A 24,484-nucleotide genomic window follows, 5' to 3' on the forward strand; every position below is an offset into this window, starting at 1 on the left:
TAAGCTAGGTATTTAAATAGTGTACAGAGTCTGCCAACGGCTAATTTCATGTTTTCTTTTTCTTTGAGCTCCATAACCCCTATTCCCTGAAATTTAAGTAGTGTATCAATATTTTATTGTTTATCCGTTCTAGGTATCCTTGTGTTTTTTTTATCAGGGTGGCAACATATTTAAAATTTTATGATTTTATATTATCAACATTAAATTTGGAGCATTAGTCAAAGTTAACAACTGTGACTGACATTGCTGCCAATAATTCGGAGTTGCCAACACAAAGTACACAACATATCATGGATCTATGTACATTTGTGGTTTATTGGCATTTTTGTCGCCGTTTTGCGTCTTTTGGACATTTTCTATCACTTTTGTTAGTCGCTTTTTACTAATATTTTTAGTCGCAATTTTTTATAGCATTTTTTTTACAGCTTTTTTTGGAACCTTTTTTCGGTCGTTTCTTTCACGTTAGTTTGCAGCGTTTTTGCGACCTTTTTTCGATGTTTTTTTTGTCACTTTTTTGGTCATTTTTTTGCTAGCTATTTTGTTGCATTTGTTTGATGTTTCTATTATGGCTTTTTTGTTCCAATGTTTTGTCTTTTCTTTTGGCAGCCTGTTCGTGACCTACTTTTGTCGTCTTTTTGTAACCTTTTTTTGGAATTTTTTTTGGTGATGTTTTTGTGCCATTTTTTTAATGATTCCTTGTCGATTTTTTTAAATACATCATTTTTGTTTTTTCCTTGTTTTCGTCGCCATTTTTGGCGTTTTTGTTTGTTTAGTTTCAATTTTGGCCAGTAATTGGGTGGAAACCTGTTGGGACGTAAAGATTTATTATTATTATTATTAATATTATTATCATCATCAATCTCAAAACTCGAAGATTTAAAAAAATATTTTATTTTGTTGTAGTTTTTCTGAAATTACCTTTTTTGTTTTTTGTCGTTTTTGCGTATTTTGTTTAGCATATTTTTTCTGCTTCTTTTTTGTAGCCCTTTTTTTCGAATCGCTTTTTTTGTTGTTTTTTAATCACTTTTTTTGTTTGTATAGTTTTTGTGGCATACTTTGCCTTTCTTTTTCTCATTTTTTTTTATATAATTTTTTCCTCGTTTTTTTCGACAATTTTTTGACGCCGCTTTTTAATCTTTTTTCTTCGTCGTTTTTTTGATCGCTTATTTTTGTGGCCTTAAATTTTTTGGATCGCTTTAGTTTAGTTTTCTTGTTGTGTCTTTTGTTGCTTTTTCGTGGCCTTCTTCTTTTCCTCTTTTTTCGCTTGTTTGTTAGTTATTTTGTCGTTTTTATGTGACATTTTTTTGTGAGCTTTTTCTGACGTTTTGAATTATTTTTTTTTCTTTTTTCATGTTTATAACTTTTTTTACCTAAGTTTTCTGTCGTCTGTTTTCTATATTTTTGTAGTTTTTTTATCTGTTTTTTGGTGGCGTTTTTTCTCTTTTATTTTGACGCTTTTTTTGAGAATGTTTTGTGACCTTTTTGCTCTCCTTTTTTTCGTTTTCTTGTTTTCTCTTTTTGTTCTGTATTTTTTTGACACCCTTTTTTCGTGAACTTTTTTGTCATCTTTTTAGTAAAAATATTTTATTTTGTTTTAGTTTTTCTGAAATTACCGTATTTGTTTTTTGTCGTTTTTCGTAGCTTTTGTTTAGCATTTTTTTTCTGCTTCTTTTTTGTAGCCCTTTTTTTTCGAATCGCTTTTTTTGTTGTTTTTTAATAACTTTTTTTTTCCTCTTTTTTTTGTCGCTCTTTTCGTTGATTTTGTATTTTTTTTAATTGCTTTTTTTGTGCGCTTTTTTCTGGGTCGCTTTTTTGTCAATTTGTGTCGCTCTTATGTAGTATTTGGGGCGTTTTTCGGATTCTTTGCGTTTGTTCCGGTTTCTGTCGGATGACTTTCGATTTTCATGGATTCTTTCAGATTCTTCCGTATTCCCTCACATTCTTTTGAATTTTTCCGGATTCTTTCCTATCCTCTCTGAATTTCGTCAGATTGTTTACTATTTTCTGGGATTCCTTCGGATTCTTTCCTATTTTCGGGAATTCTTTCGGATTCTTCCGCATACTCTACGATCTTCTCGGAATTTAGTCGAATCCTCCATATATTCTTGTGTTCTTTCAGACTCCCTCGTCTTTCTAATGCGTTGAGTTCTCTTTCTTTATCTGTTCTTTGGCGTTTCGGTTCTATCCGATTCTCTCTGAATTTGGATAGATTTTCTTATTTTTTTGTATTCTTTCGTATATTTTCAATATCCTTTCAGTTCTTAGAATTTCTTGCGTTTTTTGCGTTCTTCTGATTTTTTGCGTTTTTTATGTTTCTTTTTTTTGGGTTCCTTGGTTCTCTCTGGTTATCTTGGATTCTCCAAGATTCTATTGAGTGTTCTCTTATTCTTTCGGATTTTTTCGGATTCTGCCGGATTCTTTCAGATTCTTCCATATTCTCTCACATTCTCTCGGATTCTTTTGAATTTTTCCGGATTCCCTTGTATCTCTCAGATTCCTTCGTATTCTCCCAGATTCTAATTCCTTCCTCTCGGAATTTGGTCGGATTCTTTCATGTTCTCTTTCGGATTTTTATGGATTCTCTTGTATTCTTTCGGTTTCTTTGCGTATTATTTCAGATTTTTTCGAAATATCGGATTCTCTCTGATTCACCCGGATTCTTTTGAACCCCTCGAATTATTATTTTTGGGTTTTCTGGTATTCTTTTGGTTTCTTCCGGATTTTCTCATAATTTCGTCGAATTCTGTTATATTCTGTTGTATTTTTTTACAAAAAGAATTGCGCTTTTTGTGGCCTTTCTACACTTTCTTTTTTTGTCAATTTTTATTTTGGCACTTTTTTCCGGCAGTTTTCATCACCATTTTATCGTTTCATTCTGCGTTTCCATTTTGGTGTTATTTTCATGTGATTTTTTAAATTTTGTTGTCGCTTTTTTAAATTACTTTCCTTTTGTCGTTTTTTATAGCTTTTCGTCGTTTTTTTTGTCATTTTTTGTGCCCCCCTCGATTTTTTGCTTTTTTTTGTATCACAATTTTGTGGCCTTTTTTTCTCTTTTTTTTGTGGCTTTTCATGTCGCCTTTTTTTTATGGTATACTTTGCCTTTCTTTTCCTCAGTTTTTTTCTTCGTTTTTTGTAGTTTTTTTGACCACCCCTTTTTTAATCTTTTGCTTCGCCGTTTTTTTTGGTCGCTTATTTTTGGGATCCCTTTATTTTTGTTTTCTTGTTGTGTCATTTGTTGCTTTTTCGTGGCCTTCTTTTTTTCCTCTTTTTTCGCTTGTTTGTTGCGTATTTTGTTCTTTTTATATTTGATGTTTTTTCGTGGCCTTTTTTGTGACATTTTCCTGATGTTTTGAATTAACGCTTTTTTTTGTTCACATTTTTTGCAGTCTTTTCTCATGTTTATAATTTTTTTTCCTCCGTTTTTTGTCGCTTTTGTAGTGTGTTTTATAATACCTATTTATGTAGTTTTTTATCGGTTTTTTGGTGGCATTTTTTGCCCTTTTTGAAATTTTTCCCATCGTTTTTTGTTGGCGTTTTTTTCTCTTTTATTTTGGCGCTTTTTTCAGAGCATTTTGTGAACTTTTTCGTTTTTTGGTTTGTTTTTTTGACAACTCTTTTTCGTGAACTTTTTGTCATCTATTTTGTAACCTTTTTTGTCGACTGTTTTGTGGTACTTTCTTATGATTTTATATTATCGCTTTTTTTAAATATATCTTTTTCGTTTTTTTGGTGTTTTTTTGTCGCTTTTATATATTTAGTGCAGATAAGTTTTGGCTAGCAATTTAGTGGAAATCTTTTAGGCATTAAAGGTTTATTATTATAAGAACAGTGAAAAATATAAAAATAAAATAAAAACTAAATCGGAAAATTGCAGATCGAATAATTGAAAAATTAAAAATTGTTTTTACGACATTTTTTTGTATTTTTTTCCGTTTCTTTTATCCTTTTTTGGTATTTTTTTTCGTCGTTTGTTCTTTTGGAATTTTTGGTCACGTTTTTTTGCAGTCTTTTTTTTCGTTGTTTTTTTTTTGTTGCTTTGGTTTATCCTCTTTTTAGCTGCTTAGGTTTTTTTTGGGTGGATTTTTTTGCGCCTTTTTTTGTGAGTCTTTTCTTGGATGGCTTTTTTTTGTTGTTTTTTTTGTGACTTTTCTCCCCTCTCGTTTTTGTCGTTGTTTTTTTTTTGTATCGCATTTTCGAATTTTTTTTTGTGCTTTTTTTTGGGTCCTACTCGTGGTTTTTTCTTGCTCTTTTTTTGTGGCTTTCCATGTCGTTTTTTTATAGCTTTTTTTTTCGATTTTTTGTCTCCTTATATTTCCAACAGCATTTTTTGCCATTTTTTGGCCATTTTTTGCCATTTTTTCTGTGATTTTTCTATATCTTTGTTTTTATGATGTGATATTTTTTCGTCACCTTTTTCTGACGTTTTGAATATTTTTTTTTCTTTTTTTTTATGTTTATAAGTTTTTTCCCCTCCGTTATTTGTCGTCTGTTTTCTAGTATTTTTGTATTTTTTATCGGTTTTTTGGTGGCGTTGTTTCTTCTATTTTGGCCTTCTTTTAATGTTTTGTGGCCTTTTTTGTCTCATTTTCTTGATTTTTTGTTATCTCTTTTTTTCGAGAATTTTTTGTCATCTTTTATGTAACCCTTTTTGTCAACTTTTTTGTGGTACTTTTTTATGATCTTCCTATTGCTTTTGTTTTTTTTTGTCTTTTTTTGTCGTTTTTGTATATTTAGTTTAAATTTTGGCTAGTAATTAAGTGGACATCTTTTGGACATTAAAGGTTTATTATTATTATTATCATCACCAGAACACTGAAAAATCGAAAAATTCCAAAATAAAAAAAAAAATAAATCGGAAAATTGCAGATCGAAAAATTGAAAAATTTTTTTGTATTTTTTTTTCGTTTCCCTTATGCTTTTTTTTGTCAATTTTTTTCAGTCTTTTTTTCGTTGTTTTTTTGTAGCTTTTTTTATATCTTTTTTGTTGCTTTTGTTTATCTATTCTCTTTTTAGCCGTTTATGCTTTTTTGGGTGGATTTTTTTGCCGCTTGTTTCCGTGGCCCTTTTCTTGGATCGTTTTTTTTTTGTTTTTTTTGTGACTTTCTTTTTTATTGTTGTTGTTTTTTATCTTCTCTGCTTGTTTCTTGTCGCTTTTTTTTGTGTCGCAGTTTCGAATTTTTTTTGGCGCCTTTTTTTTTGGTCCTAATTGTGGTCTTTTTTCCCTTTTTTTTGTGGCTTTTCATAGAGTCTTTTTTTTTAGATTTTTTTTGCCATTTTTTTGCGTTTTTTTTGTCAATTTCTTGCGTCGATTTTTTGTGTTTTTTTAATTTCCTTCAGTCGCTTTTTGCAGCTTTTTTTTACCTTTTTTCTTCTCATTTTTTTTTTCTTTTATTGTTGTTGTATTTTTATTTTTTTCTGGTAATTTTTTGACGTCGTTTTTTGGTCTCTTATTTTTGTGGCCCTTTTTTCATGGCCTTGTTTTCCTCTTTTTTGTCGCTTATTTGTAGCTTATTTTATTGTTTTTGTATGTGATATTTTTTCGTGACTTTTTTGGTCATTTTCTACGTTTTTTTATTATTGTTTTTCGGCAGTTTTTTTCTCTCTTTTTTCTCTCACTTTTGCCAGCGTTTTATCAGTTTTTTTTTCATGTTTATAACCTTTTTTAGCTCCATTTTTTGTCGCTATGGTCGTGCATTTTTGTAGTTTTTTATTGTTTTTTTGTGTCATTTTTGTATTTTTTCCGTCGTTTTTTGATAGCGTTTTTTGTACTTTTATTTTGGCGTTTTTTTCAGTATTTTTTGTGTTCTTTTTTGTCTCCTTTTATTTTTCGTTTTTCGTTTTTGTTTTCTCTTTTTTTGACAGCCCTTTCATGGCCTTTTTTGTCATCTTTTTGAACCTTTCTTGTCGACTTTTTGGTGGCAGTTTTTTATGATTGTATTATCGCTTTTTTTAAACACATTTGTTTTCTTTTCGTATATTTTTTTTTTTTGTTTATTTAGTTTCAATTCAAGTAATTGGGTGGAAATCTGTTAGGCAGTAGTTTAATTTTATTATTATCATCTTATAAATTAGAACACTGAAAAACCGAAAAATTGAAAAATAAAGGCAATAAAAAATCAAAACGAAGGATTGTAGAAATGAAAAACTGAAAAATCGAAAAATTGAAAAATTAAAAATTGTTTTTAGGACCTTTTCGGGCAGGATTTTTTGTAATTTTTTGTAGTACTCTTTTTGTGGCCTATTTTCCAAAATTTTTTTTCGTTTCCTTTGTAGCTTTTTGCATTTTTTTTTTGACAATTTTTTCGTCGGATGTTCCCTCATTTTTTTCCGTTTTTGTCGCTTTGGAAATTTTTTCGTTTTTTATTTTTTTGCTTTATTTTGTAATTTTTAGAGCTTTTTTGATCGTATTTTTTGTCCTTCTTTTTCAGTTCTTTTTGTGATCGCTTTTTAATAAGATAAGACTTTCTGTCGCATTTTTTCCCAGTTTATAGTCAATTTTTGGCCGCCTTTTTTGGCGTATTTTTGTCACTTTTCCTCATCTTTTTGGACCTTTATTATCGCATTTTGTCGCCTTATCGAATTATTGTAAAAAATTCAATTCAATTCAACCGAAGTTCGAGAATTTTTAGATTTTTGTTCAATGCGCATATAATTATAAAAAAATAGACACAGCTCCTCGTGAATCTGAAATCCTCTAAGTAATGTAATTACATATCTCTCCTCCTACTCTCCGAGCTCCGCTTACATAAACCCTCCCACTAAAATAAAAATCTAATAACAGCACGTTCTCTATCATTATTCAAATAACCCTAATAATCCCGAAGGATTTTTCCCCGACCCGCCCTTATTAAACTACAACTAAGACAACCTTATAAAACGGGATTACGACGCAGCCAGTCATAAACCGTCTAATTCGTTTTATAGTGGATGCACCTCTCATCCCAACATTATTAATATCGTAAAAACAAGCCCCAAACGTCCTCATTATCACCCGCTACCATCACGTGGGAGTCAAATTACGCACACAGGTAATTACCAATTAGCCCGAGGCCGTTATCAACTCCATCGAACTTTATTAAAAACGCCTAAATGTCAGTGTCACCGTGACACTCCGAACCCTGCCAAGATGTGAGTCAAAATTCCCGTAGACTCTCCACAGGAACGGAAAAATTATGGCCTTGAGCACTTGGGAGCTTCTCCTGCTGACCTTCGGGATCTGCGCCGGCATCCACATCCTCGTCTTCCTGGTGCAGCCGGCGATGACACACGACGATTGCGACGGTTGCAAGGAAATCATGGACGGGATCGCCAGACGCAGGTTCGTCGAAGAGAACTCCATCAAACGCCACCAGAAAATGCCGTACTTCCACTAAAACTGTGTATTTTTGTGAAAAATAAAACAAATTAACGAAATTGATGTGCGTGATAACCGAGCCGAACGCGCAAATTGGGGCGAGCTTAATTAATTGAATTCGATTTATCGAAAATTTATTTTTCGGCGAGGGGTGATAATTAAAAGGCTGGAGGAATTTATTGTTTCGATAATGAATTATACCAGAAGGCTGTTAAAAAGCGTTGGTTCTTTTCCAGGATAATCAGTGCATGAGGATCAAGATCCTGGGGGACTGCTATTATTGCGTCTCGGGATTGCCGGTGTCGAGACCCAACCACGCCTACAACTGTGTCAACATGGGCTTGCAGATGATCGAAGCCATCCGGTAAGGTTGTCAACACTGGGTTATTTAAACGTCATGGAAAATGCAATCGATATGTTTGTTTGTTTGAGAGTGGAGAGGAAAAACGAGATTAATTCCTTGGGGGGAATTGGGATGGTTGGGGTACGTGCAGGTCGGCAAAAACAAAAAACAAAAAAAGTGAACGGTAAACCGAATTATTTGTCAATATTTTTTGTTCGCCAAAAAAAAATCAAAGAGTTGCTGTTTTATTTAAAAATTCGTCATTTTTGCATGGGTGCTTTTTGTACTGAAAGGAAAACTTTTGTAACTGAGTTGGTGGATATGTAACATATTTATATAATATCTCTAATAAATAAAATTGCTATATGTTCAGAGCGAAACGGTTACTATAAGGCCATTTTTCTTGATATAATGAAGGTTTTTGACAAGCCTTATGTTTATAAATTTAGTCCAAATAGTGTTGCTCTAATCAAACCATATCTTAGTAATCGTTTTCACAATGTACTATACTCCGTTTACCGAACACATGGAGTTGTAAAAACACGTGATCTTCACCGATTCACGATTTAGTTTTTGGACGATGTTGAATTTTTTCAATTGTAAAAAAAATAAAAAATAAATCAAAATTAATTTGAAGTTTTTTATTTTTAAGACCCACCACTGACCCGGAAATGACCGGCATTCAGGCAAGACTTCTATCATTACGGGTACTAAGACCAAGTAATGATATGCATTGATTAGATTAACAGAACAACTTTTGTTATTAAATAATTATTACTACATACTTTTATTAATTTCACTTTGTATTTCAAACCATTCATTAGTGTAGGTACTCCATAACTTGTCATTTTTACAGTCAATTTTATGTGCTTGCTTTCGTTAAAAATTTTAGAACTTGTTACGTATTATTTGATAAAAATATCCGAAATGACTTATTCGTCTTTCTTTTTATCGTGCAAGCTTGGACGCTTATTTTATAGGGACGTTAGGTGCACGTGATTACTCCATCTGTTCGATAAATGGACCATATTTCAACATGAACTTTCGAATACGAAAGTAGTTCATCTCGGTGCATCTCAAGGATCCATGTTTGAGTGATTTAAGTAAAATTGATTTTTTTCCAATCTTGGGTTTATGCAGTCTTCTTTTTTCGTCGTTTTTTATCACCTCTTTCTGTCGTGTTTGACTTTTTTACACTATTTTCAGCACCCTTTCATATTACATTTTTTGTCTTTTATAACGTTTTTTATTTCATTTTACGTCGCCATTTTTGTGCCTTTTTTAGTTGTTTTTTGTAACTGTTTTGTCCGTAATCTTTTTTCTTCGTCGTTTTTTTTTGTTTTTTAGACATCGTTTCATATCGATTTTTTTTCGTCAGGTTTTTGTCATTTTTGTCTTTTTTTTGTTGCTTTGTCGTTTTTTTGATGAGTTTTTGTAATTTCCTTGTTTTAATTGTTTGTTGCTTTTGTTTGTCTACTTTTTGTTTCTTTTGTAGCCTTTTTTCGTCACATTTTTTTCGTTTTTTGTGTTTTTTTGACCTTTTTTGTTTTTTTTTGTGGGCGTTTGTTCGGTTTATTATCATTATTATTATCTTAGAGATCAGAACACTGAAAAACCGAAAAATTGAAAAAAAATTAAGAAATTAAAATACAAAACGAAGAGTTGTAAATCGACCTTTTTTGGGTCGCATTTTTTTGAAATTTTTTGAGGTACTCTTTTTGTGGTCCCTTGTCTCTTGTTTTTTCATTTCCCTTGTGGCTTTTTTACCTTTTTTTTATCAACAGTTTTTTCGTTGTTTTTTTTGTCGTTTTATTACCGTTTTTTGGGCAGGGTTCTTATATCTCTTTTTAACTTTCCTGTTATGTCGCTTTTGTCATCTGCTTTCTAGTATTTTTTTACTCATTTTTCCCCTTTTTATAATTTTTTCCGTCAGTTTTTGGTGGCGTTTTTTTCTTTTATTTTGGCGCTTTTTTTCAATATTTTTTGTGACCTTTTTTGTCTTCTTTTTTTGTCACAGTTATTTAGAGCTTTTTTTGGTCGTATTTTTCCCCCTTTTTTGTGGATTTTTTAATTTTGTTTTGCTGTTGCACGTGATCACTCCATCTGTTCGGTAAACGGACTATATTAAAACATGACCTTCTGAATACCAAAGTAAATTAAGTAAAATTTTTAAAATTTTTGTTTCATTTTTTGTCGCTGTTGTTTGTGGGCTTTATTGTTTCTTTGGTAGCCGTTTTTTGTCGTTTTTGTCACAATTTTCTCGGTTTTTGTCTTTTTTAAGCGCGTTTTTTTGCATCATTTTTTACCCTTTTTGAAATTTTTTGATAGTTTTTTTTGTCCTTTTGCTCTTTTATTTCGGCACTTTTTTCAGGATTCTTGTGACTTTTTTCTTTTTTTTCGTTTTCTCTTTTTTTTTGCTTTGTTTGTTGTCGCTTTTGTTTATTTAGTTTCAATTTTGTTGGGCAATAAAGGTTTATTATTATCATCTGAAAAACCGAAAAATTGAAAAAATAAAGAATATTAAAACCAAAACGAAAAATTGCAAATCGAACAATTGAATAATTAAAAATTGTTTTTACGGCCTTTTTTGGGTCTCGTTTTTTTGAATTTTTTTGTGGTGCTCTTTTTGTGGCCTCGTTTTACTCTTTTCCTCGTTTCCTTTGCTTTTTTTTTGTATTTTTTTTCGTTGTTTTCTATTTCGTTTATTGAGGTTTTCTTGTTGCTGCTTGGGCTTTCTTTGGGTCGATCTTTGTGTCATTTTCCCCTCATTTATTTTGCCACGGTTTTATGGAGTCTTTTTTCACGTTTATAACTTTTTTTAATCCCATCATCATTTATTTTCTAGCATTTTGGTAGTTTTTCACTTGCTTTTTTGTGGCATTTTTGCTCTTTTTGTATTTTTTCCCGTCGTTCTGGGTGGCGTTTTTTTTTCTTTTATTTTGGTGCTTTTTTTCAATATTTTTTGTGACTTTCGTTGTCTTCTTTTTTTATGTTTTACTTTCTCTTTTTTCTTTTGTTTTATAATTTTTTGACGTTTTTTTTCATTGTATTTTTTGCTCCTTTTTGTCGATTTTTTATTTTTTCGCTCTTGCACGTGATTACTCCATCCGTTCGGTAAACGAACTATATTAAAACATGACGTTTTGAATACCAGAGTATTAACGTACTTGGTTTATTTTAGGGATCGAGATTTTGATAAATTAAGTACAATTTTAAAATTTTGGTTACATTTTTTTTGGCTTCTGTTTGTTTACTTTTTTGTTTCTTTTGTAACCTTTTTTTTTTGTTTTTTTTTTGTAAGCTTTTGTTCGTTTTTTGCGTCTTTTTTGATACCGTTACATATCACATTTTTTGTTTTTTTTTTAATTTTTTTCTGTAGTATTTTGTTTTTACATTTTTGTTATTCCTTTTTTTCATTCGTTTTTTTGTCGGTTTTTTTGCTTCATTCTTTGTCGCCTTTTCTCTGTTGTTTTTTTTTGTCGGTCTATTCCTTCATTTTTTTGTCGTCTTCTGTATGTCTTTAGTAGTTTCCTTATCATTTTTTTTATCTTTTTCGTCGCATTTCCTTTATCTTTTTCTTTGTTTTTTTTTGTTTTCTTGTGAAGCATTGTAATCTTTTTTTTGCCGTTGCACGTGATTACTCCATCTGTTCGATAAACGGACTTTCGGATACCAAAATAGTTTATTTAAATAAAATTTTCAAATGTGGTCAATCTTGTTTTCGGTTTTTCTCTGTTTTTGTAGCCTTTTTTTCTTCGCTTCTTATTGTTATTTTATTTCGTCCTTTTTTGTCTGATTTTTCTCCCTTTTTTGGCACCGTTTTATATAGCATTTTTTTGTAATATTTTGACGATTTTTTAGTTTTTTCGTCTCCTACGGTTTTTTTGTTGTTCTTTTTTCGATGTTTTTCGTCGATTTTTTGCATGTTATTTTGGCGCATTTATTTATAGCTTTTTTTGGTTCATTTTTGTCATCGTTTTGTATTTTGTATTTTTCAGTCATTTTCCTACTTTTTTTATGCTTTTTGACGCTTTTTTGTCATTTTTTTGTTGTTGTTTGTAGTTTTCTTACAATTTTGTTTCTCTTTTTCGTCGCATTTCCTTAGTTTTTTCTTCGTCGGTTTTTTTTTTCGTTTTCTTGTGGCGCACTCCATCTGTTCGATAAACGGAGTTTCAGATATCAAAATAGTTCATCTTGGTGTACCTCAAGGATTGATATTTTTGAGGGATTTAAGTACAATTTTCAAATGTGGTTTTAATTTTCGCCCTTTTTTTTAACATCGTTTTATACCGCATTTTTTGCATTATTTTGCGCTTTTTTCATTGCATATTGTTTCCCCTTTTTTTGTCTTTTTTAATCGTTTCTTGTAATTGTTTTTTCCGTAGTCTTCGTCGTTTTTTTTTTGTTTTTTTTTGGCGTTTTTTGACATCGTAACATATTGAATTTTTGTTGACGGTTTTTTGGTCGTATTTTGTGTCATTTATTGTCACTTTTTTCTCCATTTTTTGGTTCATTTTTGTTGCTTTTTTGTATTTTTTTTTTTCATCGGTTTTTTGTTGTCTCTTTGTAGTTTCCTTCCTTTTTTGTGACACGTTTTATTATTTTTGTTGTTGCATCTGATCACTCCATCTGTTCGGTAAACGGACTACAATAAAAGGAGCTATTCAATACTAAAGTAGTTCATCTTGGTTTATTTTAAGCATCCAGATTTGGGTGATTTAAGTGAAATGTTCAAATGTTGGTTTAATTTTTTGTCGCTTTTGTTTATTGACTAAAACGTATTTCGTCACATTTTTTTGGTTTTTTTTGTCTTTTTTTTTGACGCTTTTTTGTGGGCTTTGGTTCTTTTTTTTGCGTGTTTTTAGTACCATTACATTGTGCGTTTGTTTTTTTTTGTCATTTTTTTCTGTAGTATTTTGTTTCACATTTTTGTTGTTACTATTTATTCATTGCTTTTCTGTCCATTATTTTGATCGTTTTTTTTTATTTAATTTTTTGTTGCCTTTTTGTGTTGTTTCTTTTTATCGATATTTTTTCGTCAGTCTTTTGTTTCATTTTTGGTGCCTTTTGTGTGTCTTTTTAGTAATTTTCTTATATATTTTTTTGTCTTTTTTCACATCGTTTTTTTTATTTTATTGTAATCTTTTTTGCCGCTGCACGTGATTACTCCATCTGTTGGATAAACGGAGTTTTGGATACCAAAATAGTTCATTTTCATCTCAAATGTGGTCAATCTTGGTTTCAATTTTTTTCTTTTTTTTCCTTCATTTTTCTGTCGCCTTTTGTGTGTCTTTTTACTAGTGTTCTTATATTATTTTTGTCTTTTTGGTCGTTTTCCTTGGTCTTTTTCTTCGTCGGCTTTTTTTTTGTTTTCTTGTGGCGCACTCCATCTGTTCGATAAACAAAGTTTGTCATAATTTTGTATCTTCTTTACCATTATCTTACTCTTTTGTCTTTTTTGGCGCCTTTTTGTCGTATTTTTTGATCCGTTGTCTTCTTTTTTGACGGTTTTTTTGGCCCATTTTTTTATCGCTTTTTGTGGGTCTTTTTTAGTAGGTTCCTTAACATTTTATTGTCCTTTTTGCAGCATTTTTTTAGTCTTTTCTTCATCAGTTTTTTTATCTTTATTTTTATCGTTGCATATGATCACTCCATCTGTTCGGTAAACGAACCATGTTAAAACATGAACTTTCGGTTACCAAAGTAGGTAGTTCGTCTTAGTGTATCTCAAGAATCTATATTAGAGTCATTTAAGTAAAATTTTCAAATTCTGTCAATGTTGGTTTAATTTTTTTGTCGCGTTTTTTTCTCGTGGTTTTTTCTTTGCGTTGTCTCTTTTGTGGATTTTTTCATCTTTTTTTGTCAGTTTTTGTCTCTTTTTTGCCATTTTTTTTATTTGTTTTTTTGTGGCCTTTTTGATTTTTTTTCCGTTTTTGCACCTTCTTTATTCGTTAAATTAAAATTAATTCATCAAGATTACATCATGGACTCAACAAATTCACATAACACATGAAAGACACACAACAACGCAAATATTAAAACGGCCAAAATCAAAATAATAATTCAAAAATAAATGTTCAAATTCAAGATGCGAGAAAATAACTCGGATTTCTAATCCATGATGACATTAATTTAACTGATGATAATTTTCAAGGCCGTTTCTCCCAAAATGAGGATAATATAACTTCAGTAAAAACGTCCAGAACTTCACGAACAATTAAAAGTTTAAACTATATGAACTCTGAATTTAGAGACAAAAAAAGCACGTGTGGACGAAAATCATAATTAACCCATCTTACACTAATTACGCTCGTTGGAGGGGGACCGTGGCGTCGAATCCGATTCATTATTGACCGGTTTACCTAAGTAAAAATTTCAAATTGTGTCAATATCGCTTAAAATCTTGGTAAACATCGTCGATATCTTATCCGGATTTTTCTCTAGTTAACCCAAAACGGAAGTGCAAAGTGGAACACTTCCGCTTCTACAATCCTCGATCGAAGTTTGCCACGTCTTGTACTTGTGACAGACTTTCATCTTTGCAAAGTAAACACAAAACAATTTCTTAAGTCATTAAATTTACGTCGTTCCTGCCATATTCCTAGTAAAATCGCAACCCCAGGCGGGATTTTATGCTCATCTAACTTTTATTGAGACAATTTACAACTCCCGGAAACATGTCCGCATTTAAAATGAGATCGCTTGGGTTAGACGATCACTATAAATATGATGTATTGTTGGTTGCCTAATACACAAATTCTTTGATTTTTTCTAGGTTTGTCAGGGAAGCCACCGGCTTCAACGTGGACATGCGAATCGGGATCCACACCGGGAATGTCCTGTGCGGCGTCCTGGGTTTGCGGAAGTGGCAGTTCGACGTCTGGAGCGACGACGTCACTCTAGCCAACCACATGGAATCAGGAGGAATCGCAGGGTAATCGAAACAGCGTCAAAGTCACACTCAAGCGCTTTGTTTACCACCGACAATAAAAAAAAAGAAAACAAACTCGCGATTCCAAAATAAACAGCAAACACCGCTTCCATTAGCTACATGATGTTGATTGAATCAATGATTCGGCTTTGATCGAAAATCGGGCACAAGAGTTTATTAAAAAGGTCGCTGCCTAATGGACGTTACATTAGCTCAGATTGGCTTTTTTCCAGGCGGTAATTAGTTTAAAAGTAATGCAGCGGTAATGCAATTTCGGATTTTGCGGAGTGTTGGTTCAGATGTCGCATGGTCGCGAATTCTGGCTGTTGACGTTGGAAAGGAGCCAGTGTTTGATGGACGAATTGTTGATACTTTGACATAAATTTAGGCAAATTGCTCAATTAAATTCAACTCAGACGGTTTACGTTTCGGTTTTGAATTTGGGCTGATTATGTTGCGATAAAACGTGGCACGCAGACACAGAAAAAGACACAGAAAAACCCGCTATATCCTTCAGCGAAGTGACTCCATTCATGTATTTGTTTATACTTCCAAATACGAATATTGCTCGTCACAAAGCGCTCATCCAGCACAATACTGTCACAGTAAACATGTTATTTCCCTTCAGAATCGCTCAAAACTGCAAAGACTCCGTCTCCGCTCTCAAAAGAGTTGATTAAAATTTTATTTTTCCTTTCGTCTATTTACACAACGTCTCCACAAAAAGTCTTCAAACTCCCCAATCCCATTGTCCGCTTCACCTGTTCGTCTCGCTGGCAAACATTCGTCGAGGAATTAATAGAAACAAAGCAACAAATGCCCCTTTTTCGACATAACGAACGTCATTCAAAGAATGAATAGGTCCTGATTGGTCTCTGAAGTGGCAATGAGGAGAATTAAATTCATAAGCTTTTTAGAAACCGTTCGAAACGTGACGCAATTATTGCGTTCGGAGCTTTTTGTGACGGTTTAATCCGTTCGACGTGCTGGGGAATTTTAATTGGGGCAATTATCGGAGATGGAGGAGTTTTTGCGAGTTAATTAGGGAGTTTTTGTCAGAGGAGAGTTGTACTCGGACGTCTATGAAACGCAGTTGTTGATCGTTGTCTGGATCGTTCCGCTGGAAAATGTTCGAGCAATAGAGATTCAATTACGATTAGAGTTTTCTGCTCGGAAGGCTTAATAACAAGGTGTAGTGATGTTTTTGAAACAGTCTCAACGTAATTACTTTATTGACTGCGATCCGGAGTTTTCTTAGGGGGGGAAATGGCACGGAAGTAATTTGATTAATTCGTGGATTCTTTTTTTGATCGGTAGGCGAACACAACAGGTTGTAAATATTCGAGATACAGACAAAACTAGATTTAACAAAAAATTCGAAGCATTAGGAAGAATAGCCTTCAAAAAATTAAAAAAAAACACAGTCCTTGATTACCTTTTAGGAATAAGAAGGATTCTTAAGTTCCTCCTACTAGTGTCTTTTTTTAAGGAATGTCAAGAATCTCCATGTCTTCGAATGTCAAGAAACTCGAAGGTTCTTCGTGTCTTTTTTAAAGAATGTCAAGAATCTGAAGATCCCCAATGTCTTTTTTGTTTAAAGAATGTCAAGAAGCTCCGGAACTCCAGTTGTCTTTTTGTGGAACGAGAAAGATTCTCGGGATTCCTCTAGTGTATTTTTTTAAAAGAATATCAAGAATCTCCGGGTACCGGATTGTCGTTTTTAGGAGTGGGAAAGAATCTCTGGGTAAACCTAACGTCTTTTTAAAGAATGTCAAGAATTTCGGAAGTTCCTAGTGTCTTTTTTTAAAGAATGTCAACTACCTATCTCAAGGTTCTGAATGTCCTTCTTTACAAATTTGAAAGAACCTCTGGAACCTCTATTGTTTTTTTTTTTTTAATAACGTCAGGAATATCCAGGTCCCCGATTGTGTTTTTCAGGAATATCAAAGTCCTCAAGGTTCCGGAATCTTATTATTTTAGGAATTAGAAAGAACCCTGGGGACCACTATTGTCTTTTTTAAAGCATGTCAAGAATCTGGAGGATACCTAGGATCTACAGAATCAAAAGGATCACAAGGATCTAAAAACTCCAAAGGATCAAAAAGATCGAAAGGATAAAAAGGATCAAAAAGATCTAAAGGATCTAAAGGATATAAAGGATCTAAGGGATCTAAAGGATCGAAAAGATCCAAAGGATCTGTAGGATTTAAAGGATCTAAAGGTTGAAAAGATTCAAAAGCAACCAAGGGTTCACAGGATCCAAAGGATCGTAAGGTTCAAAAAAGGCAGAAGGATCAATAGTCTCTAAAGGATCTAAAGGATCTAAAGTTTCAAAAAGATCAAATAGATCAAAAGAATCAAAATATCAAAAGAACCTAAATGATCGAAAGGATCGAAAGGTCGAAAGGAACAGAAGGATCTAAAGGATATAAAAGTTTAAACGGTTCAAAAGGATCAGAAGAATCAAAAGGGTCTAAAAGATCTAACGGTTCTAAAAGATCTAAAGGATCTAAAGGATCTAAAGGATCTAAAGGATCTAAAGGATCTAAAGGATCTAAAGGATCTAAAGGATCTAAAGGATCTAAAGGATCTAAAGGATCTAAAGGATCTAAAGGATCTAAAGGATCTAAAGGATCTAAAGGATCTAAAGGATCTAAAGGATCTAAAGGATCTAAAGAATTTAAAGGATCTAAAGGATCTAAAGAATCTAAAGGATTTAAAGGATCTACATATTCAAAAGATTCAAAAGGATCTTAAGGATCTAAAGGATCTAAGGGATCTAAAGGATCGAAAAAATCTAAAGGATCTAAAGAATCGAAATGATCGAAAGAATCCAAAAGATCAAAAATTTCCAAAGAATCAAAAGGTTACAAAGGATGTAAAGGATTAAAAGGATCGAAAGGATCGAAAGGATCTATAGTATATAAAGGATCTAAAGGATCTAAAGGATCTAAAGTTTTTAAGTGATTTAAAGGATCTAAAGGATCGAAAGAATCAAAAGGATCTTAAGGATCTAAACGATCTAAGGGATCTAAAGGATCGAAAAGATCGAAAGAATCTGTAGGATTTAAAGGATCTAAAGGTTGAAAAGATTCAAAAGCAACCAAGGGTTCACAGGATCAAAAGGACCAAAAAGATCAGAAGGATCAATAGTATCTAAAAGATCTAAAGGATCTAAAGTTTCAAAAAGGACAAATGGATGAAAAGGATCAAATATCAAAAGGATTAAAATATCAAAAGGATTAAAATATCAAAAGGATCTAAATGATTGAAAGGATCGAAAGGTCGAAAGGAACAGAAGGATCTAAAGGATCTAAAAGTTTAAACGGTTCAAAAGGATCAGAAGAATTAAAAGGATCTAAAAGATCTAACGATTCTAAAAGATCTAAAGGATCCAAAGGATCTAAAGGATCTAAAGGATTGAAATGATCGAAAGAATCCAAAAGATCAAAAATTTCCAAGAACCAAAAGGTTTCAAAGAATCAAAAGGTTCCAAAGGACCTAAAGGATTAAAAGAACCGAAAGGATCGAAAGGATCTATAGTGTCTAAGGGATCTAAAGGATCTAAAATATTTAAAAGATCTAAAGGTTCTAAAGGATCTAAAGAATCTGAAGGATCCTAAGAATCTAAATGATTTAAAGGATCTACAGAATCAAAAGTTTCAAAAGGATCTAAAGGATCGAAAGGATCGAAAGAATCCAAAAGATCAAAAATTTCCAAAGAACCAAAAGGTTCCAAAGAATCAAAAGGTTCCAGAGGACCTAAAGGATTAAAAGAACCGAAAGGATCTATAGTGTCTAAGGGATCTAAAAGATCTAAAGGATTTAAAAGATCTAAAAGTTCCAAAGAATATAAAGAATCTGAAGGATCCTAAGAATCTAAATGATTTAAAGGATCTACAGAATCAAAAGGTTCAAAAGGATCTAAAGGATCGAAAGGATCGAAAGGATCGAAAAGATCAAAAGGATCTTAAGGATCTAAAGGTTCAAAAGGTTCAAAAGGAACCAAAGGATCCACAAGATCCAAGGGATCATAAAGTTTAAAAGGACCAAAAACGGATTAACGGGATCAAAAGATCAAAACGATCTAAATGACGAAAAAATCGAAGAGATCGAAAGGATCGGAAGGATCAAAAGTATCAAAAGGATCTTAAGGATCTTAAGGATCTAAAGGTTCAAAAGGTTCGAAAGGAACCAAAGAATCAGCAGGATCCAAAGTATCAAAAGTATCTAAAGGGTCTAAAAGTTCAAAAGAATCAACGGGATCAAAAGATCAAAAGGATCTAAATGATTGAAAAGATCGAAAGTATCAAAAGGATTTAAGGCATCTAATTGATCTAAAGGATCTAAAGGATCAAAGGATTAAAAGTATCAAAAGAACCAAATGGATCAAAAGGATCAAAAGGATCAAAAAGATCAAAAGGGACTAAAGGATCTAAAGGATCTAAAGTATCTAAATGATTTAAAGAATCTAAAGGATCTAAAAGGTTTAAAAGGTTGAAGAGGACCAGAAGGATCAAAAGAATCAAAGGAATCTAAAGAATCTAGAGGATCTAAAGGATCCAAAAGATCGAAATGATCTATAGGATTTAAAGAATCTAAAGGTTGAAAAGATTCAAAAGCAACTAAGGATTCGCAGGATTCAAAGGATCATAACGTTCAAAAGGACCAAAAACATCAGAAGGATGAATAGTATGTAAAGGATCTAAATTTTCAAAAGAATCAAATGGATCAAAAGGATCAAAATATCAATAGGATCTAAATAATCGAAAGGATCGGGAGATCGAAAGGAACAGAAGGATCTAAAAGATCTAAAGTATCTAAAAGTTTAAACGAATCAAACGGATGAAAGGAAAAGATCTAAAGGATCTCAAGAATCGAAAAAATCCAAAAGATCAAAAATTTCCAAAGAAGCAAAAGGTTCCAAAGAATCAAAAGGTTCCAAAGGATCTAAAGGATTAAAAGAACCGAAAGGATCGAAAAGATCTATTGTATCTAAGGGATCTAAAGGATCTAAAGGATTTAAAGGATTTAAAGATTCTAAAGCATCTAAAGAATCTGAAGGATCCAAAGAATCTAAAGGATTTAAAAGATCTACAGAATCAAAAGGATATAAAGGATCGAGAGGATCGAAAGGATCAAAAGGATCTTAAGGATCTAAAGGTTCAAAAGGTTTAAAAGGTTCAAAAGGAACCAAGGGATCCACTGGATCATAAGGTTTAAAAGGACCAAAAGTATTTGAAGGATCAAAAGTATTTAAAGTATCAACGGATCAAAACATCAAAAGGATCTAAATGACGAAAAAATTGGATGAATCGAAAGGATCGGAAGAATCAGCAGGATCCAAAGGATCATAAGGTTTAAAAGGACCAAAAGAATCAGAAATATCAAAAGTATATGAAGGATCTAAAGGTTCAAAAGAATCAACGGGATCAAAAGATCAAAAGGATCTAAATGATTGAAAAGATCGAAAGAATCAAAAGGATCTAAAGCATCTAATTGATCTAAAGAATCTAAAGTGTCTAAAGGATCTAAAGGATCTAAAGGATCTAAAGGATCTAAAGGATCTAAAGGATCTAAAGGATCTAAAGGATCTAAAGGATCTAAAGGATCTGAAGGATCTAAAGGATCTAAAGGATCTAAAGGATCTCAAGGATCTAAAGGATCTAAAGGATCTAAAGGTTCTAAAGGATCAAAAGTTTCAAAAGGATCAAAAAGATCAAAAGGATCAAAAGGGACTAAAGAGTCTAAAGAATCTAAAGGATCTAAAGGATCTAAAGGATCTAAAGGATCTAAAGGATCCAAAGGATCTAAAGGATCTAAAGGATCTAAAGGATCTAAAGGATCTAAAGGATCTAAAGGATCTGATGGATCTAAAGGATCTAAAGGATCTAAAGGATCTAAAGGATCTAAAGGATCTAAAGGATCTAAATGATCTACAGGATCTAAAGGGTCTAAAGGATCTAAAGGATCTAAAGGATCTAAAGGATTTGAAGGATCAAAAGGATCTAATGCATCTAAAGAAAATAAAGAATCTAAGAGTCTAATGAATCAAAAGGACTTGAAGTGTTTAAATTTAGAAGATTCTAGAGTCTAAGGACTCAAAAGTTATAAAGATTTTTAAAATTGTGTTTCAAATATTTGAAAATTTTTCTAAAGGTTCTAAAGAAATTCCAAAAATCCAAAGCTTGTAAAAATCCCTTGAACTCTTAAAATGTGAAAAATATTAAAGATTCCAAAGACTCTAAAAAAAAACAAAAATCTTAAAACTCTAAAAATAGTTAAGATCTGAAGAAACGTTCCCTTAATATTTATAAATACCAAAAGCGCTAGAGGTCTTTAACACCCTAATTATTATCTTGTAAATCGTAGAGATTATATAGATTCATGAGATTCCAAAAAGGTTTAGAGACTCTTGAGGTACATAGGTTTTGGAAAATCCGAAAAAATGTGGTAGATTTGGAAGTCTTGAAAATTCCGTAATTTTAGAAAATTTGGAAATTTTGCAAATTACTGAAAATTTGGAATAATAAAAAAACAAAAATCTGAAGATTTAGGAGCTTTCACGGATTCTAAAAATTCTTATAGAAATTGCTAATTCGAAACACACTCAAGATTCTAAATAAACTAAAGTTCGATGGTTCTAAATAGAAGACAGATCTAACAAAGTCTAAAAAATTATAAAGATCTTGGAGGTACTAATGATCCTTGAGATTGTAAAAATTCTAAACTTTTTAAAACTTCTAGTGATCCCAAGAGTCCAAAGTTTCCAAAAATTGGAAAGACGCTAAGTAGCCTGGATTTTAAAGACTAAAAGCTCTAAAGATTCTAAAAACTTTAAATATTCTAAAGAATGTCAAGAATGTCAGGAGTTAGCGTCTTTCTTAACGAATGTTTGCTTCAGTTCTTCTGATTTCATAATTTTAATTTCTCGTTTTTTCCGTTTGTTGCTTTTCCATTTTCCCATTTTTCAGTTTTTAATTTTCACTCACCTGCAGGTGAAACACAGCGTCCGTATGCGTCAACACGACTTTGTTTTTCTTTTTTAATTAATTTGCCACAGTTATCTCGCTACAAAGCCCCACTAATAGCAATAACGATCCAATTATGATTCCATTTTTTGAGCCGTCGCTAGATTGTGTTTTTGAAGCACGTTCGAAACTAATTGTTGACATGGAACGCGAACCGAATAAACCACCAAAGCGAAATGCGATCCCATTCCTGGAATAATTTTATAGTTTTCAATGGAATTTTCTGTTTCAGGAGGGTTCACATAACGAGAGCCACTCTCCATCAGTTGGGGGATCGCTTTCAAGTGGAGCCTGGGGACGGAATCGGAAGGGAGTCGTACTTGGCGGACCATAAGATCGAGACTTTTCTCATTGTTCCGCCAAAGGTTCGTTTTTACGCCATTACTATAGAGCGGATTTATAAGCACAAAAAATTAAGAATAAGCGCTTAAATAAGCACAACATTTTCAATAAAAAAGTTTTATTTTAAGCAAAAAAGCATTAAAAACATAATCATATTACAAATCAAAGAACGCTTCTTGGAACTTTGGATAAAATATTATTACAATAATCCTAGACTTTGTATTTTACACACGTATTTCAGTTTTCTTTAAAACAATTTCTGATTGAAATATGTTCCAAGTTGTCCACTGTAAAATTTTTTCGCCGATCATTTAAAATGTGTTTAAAATTGGAGAATGTGCGTTCAATATCCACACTCGTTGGCGCAAATTTGAATTTTGCAACTAATGTTGAATCTAACTCCAAATTTTCCACCTTCTGGCCTTGTAAAACACGAGCAATCGGGACCAGCATACGTACATTTTTTTACGACATATTTTTTTTTATGAATTCTTTGTCTAAGACGAGCTTGTTTCATAGACGAGCAATATTTTTTTGTTATTAAACCTGGAGAGGAAATTAATCACAATATATTTACTTATCCCCTCTAAAAAATTCATGACGTCACCTCAAAATTTTGCTGAATAAATCCTATCTAAAATGTACAAAATATGATGAGTCTCTTCTTGTAATTTATCACCCCATTCATATTTTTTGAATTCGGATATATAGGGTGACTCAAAAAATTTAATGAATGCGCAAATTTATTTTGTTGATTTAATCAGGAACTACAAAAGTGAATGCTTTGAAATCTAATGTGAAAAAAAACATTATAGGCATGCAGTCGTCACGTTTCCGATGGCGAGGGAAGTACTGTCTAAACTCCTTAAACCCATTTTTTTTTATTTTCCCATTTCTCCATTTCTCAATTTTTCAATGTTTCAGTTTGGGATTTTTTCACTGTTTCGATTCTTTAATTTTCCGTCCATTTTTAGGTTTTGCAATTTTTCGTTTCTTTATTTTCCAAATTTTTGATATTGTGTTGTCTCGGTTTTGAAATTTTTCGATATTTTAATTTTTCAGTTTTTAAAGTTTTAGGTTTTTAGATCTCTCACTATCTCGACTTTTCGATTTTTCAGTTCCGTGATTTTCCAATTTGTCGAATTTTTAAACTTTAGATGTTTTGTTGTCTTTGATGTTTTGAGTTCTCGATCATTCGGTTTTCTGAGTTTTCAGGCTTAGATTTTTTTTGTTGTTCGATTCTTGAATTTTTAAAATTTTTGTTTTTTAAATTTTCCTATTTATCAACTTACTGGGATTTCAATGTTTTGATTTTTTGATTGTTCAATTTCTCGATTTTTTGAATTTTTAGTTTTTGATACGATTTTTTTTTCAAAAATTTTCAGTTTATCAATTTATTAACTTTACGATACTTCAGTTTTGCTCGATTTCGATTTCTCAATTTTTATACATATTACTTTTGGGATTTTTCAATTTATCTCGATTCTCCATATTTTCGGTTTCTCGAATTTCTCAATTTTCCGATGTTTCAGTTTTACGATTTTTAATTTTTTTTTATTTTTCAGTTTTCGATTTTTGACGTTTCTAAATTTTTCGATTTCTCAATTTTTCGATTAACTGATTTTTTGATTTTCCGATTTCTCTATTTCTCGATTTTTCAATTATTTCTTCAATTGTGATTTTTTAATTTTTCGATTTCTGAATTTTTCAATGTCTCAGTTTTGGATTTTTCACTTTTCCGATTCTTCAATTTTCTTTCCATTTTTCAGTTTTTCATTTAAAATATTTCAATTTTTCAATTGTTAACTTTTCGATTTTTCAATTTTGGTCTAATTTGATTTCTTAATTTTTTTATTTTTTGACTCCTTTACTGTTGATGTTTTGATTTCTCGATGTTTCAGTTTTTGAACATTCCGATGTTTCGATTTTTCGACTTTTTGGCTTTCCGAGTGTTCAATTTTTTGATTTTTGAATTTTCCTATTTATCAACTTACTGGGATTTCAATGTTTTGATTTTTGGATTGTTCAATTTCTCGATTTTTTGAATTTTTAGTTTTTGATACGATTTTTTTTCAAAAATTTTCTGTTTATCAATTTATTAACTTTACGATACTTCAGTTTTGCTCGATTTCGATTTCTCAATTTTTATACATATTACTGTTGGGATTTTTCAATTTATCTCGATTCTCCATATTTTCGGTTTCTCGAATTTCTTCATTTTTCGATTTCTCAATTTTCCGATGTTTCAGTTTTACGATTTTTATTTTTTTTTTATTTTTCAGTTTTCGATTTTTGACGTTTCTAAATTTTTCGATTAACTGATTTTTTGATTTTCCGATTTCTCTATTTCTCGATTTTTCAATTCTTTCTTCAATTGTGATTTTTTAATTTTTCGATTTCTGAATTTTTCAATGTCTCAGTTTTGGATTTTTCACTTTTCCGATTCTTCAATTTTCTTTCCATTTTTCAGTTTTTCAAGATTT

The 24,484-nt window shown here is 31.6% G+C and overlaps 1 protein-coding gene across 2 annotated transcripts in view; it reads left to right on the top strand.

Moving 5' to 3' along the window:
• LOC135131384 (adenylate cyclase type 2) overlaps window positions 1-24,484 on the top strand; it is a 200,326-nt gene that overhangs the window by 124,318 nt on the left and 51,524 nt on the right. For both annotated transcript variants that reach the window (XM_064059064.1, XM_064059065.1), the window contains exons 6-8: window positions 7,591-7,718; window positions 14,473-14,631; window positions 21,892-22,024. In XM_064059064.1, the coding sequence (XP_063915134.1) occupies window positions 7,591-7,718; window positions 14,473-14,631; window positions 21,892-22,024 (420 nt within the window). The remainder of the gene's footprint in view (window positions 1-7,590; window positions 7,719-14,472; window positions 14,632-21,891; window positions 22,025-24,484) is intronic.

This window comes from Zophobas morio, unplaced genomic scaffold, assembly GCF_036711695.1.
Source record: "Zophobas morio isolate AGI-343-1 ecotype UQ-CSIRO unplaced genomic scaffold, CSIRO_AGI_Zmor_V1 ptg000020l, whole genome shotgun sequence".
In the NCBI taxonomy this organism is placed as follows: Eukaryota; Metazoa; Arthropoda; class Insecta; order Coleoptera; family Tenebrionidae; genus Zophobas; species Zophobas morio.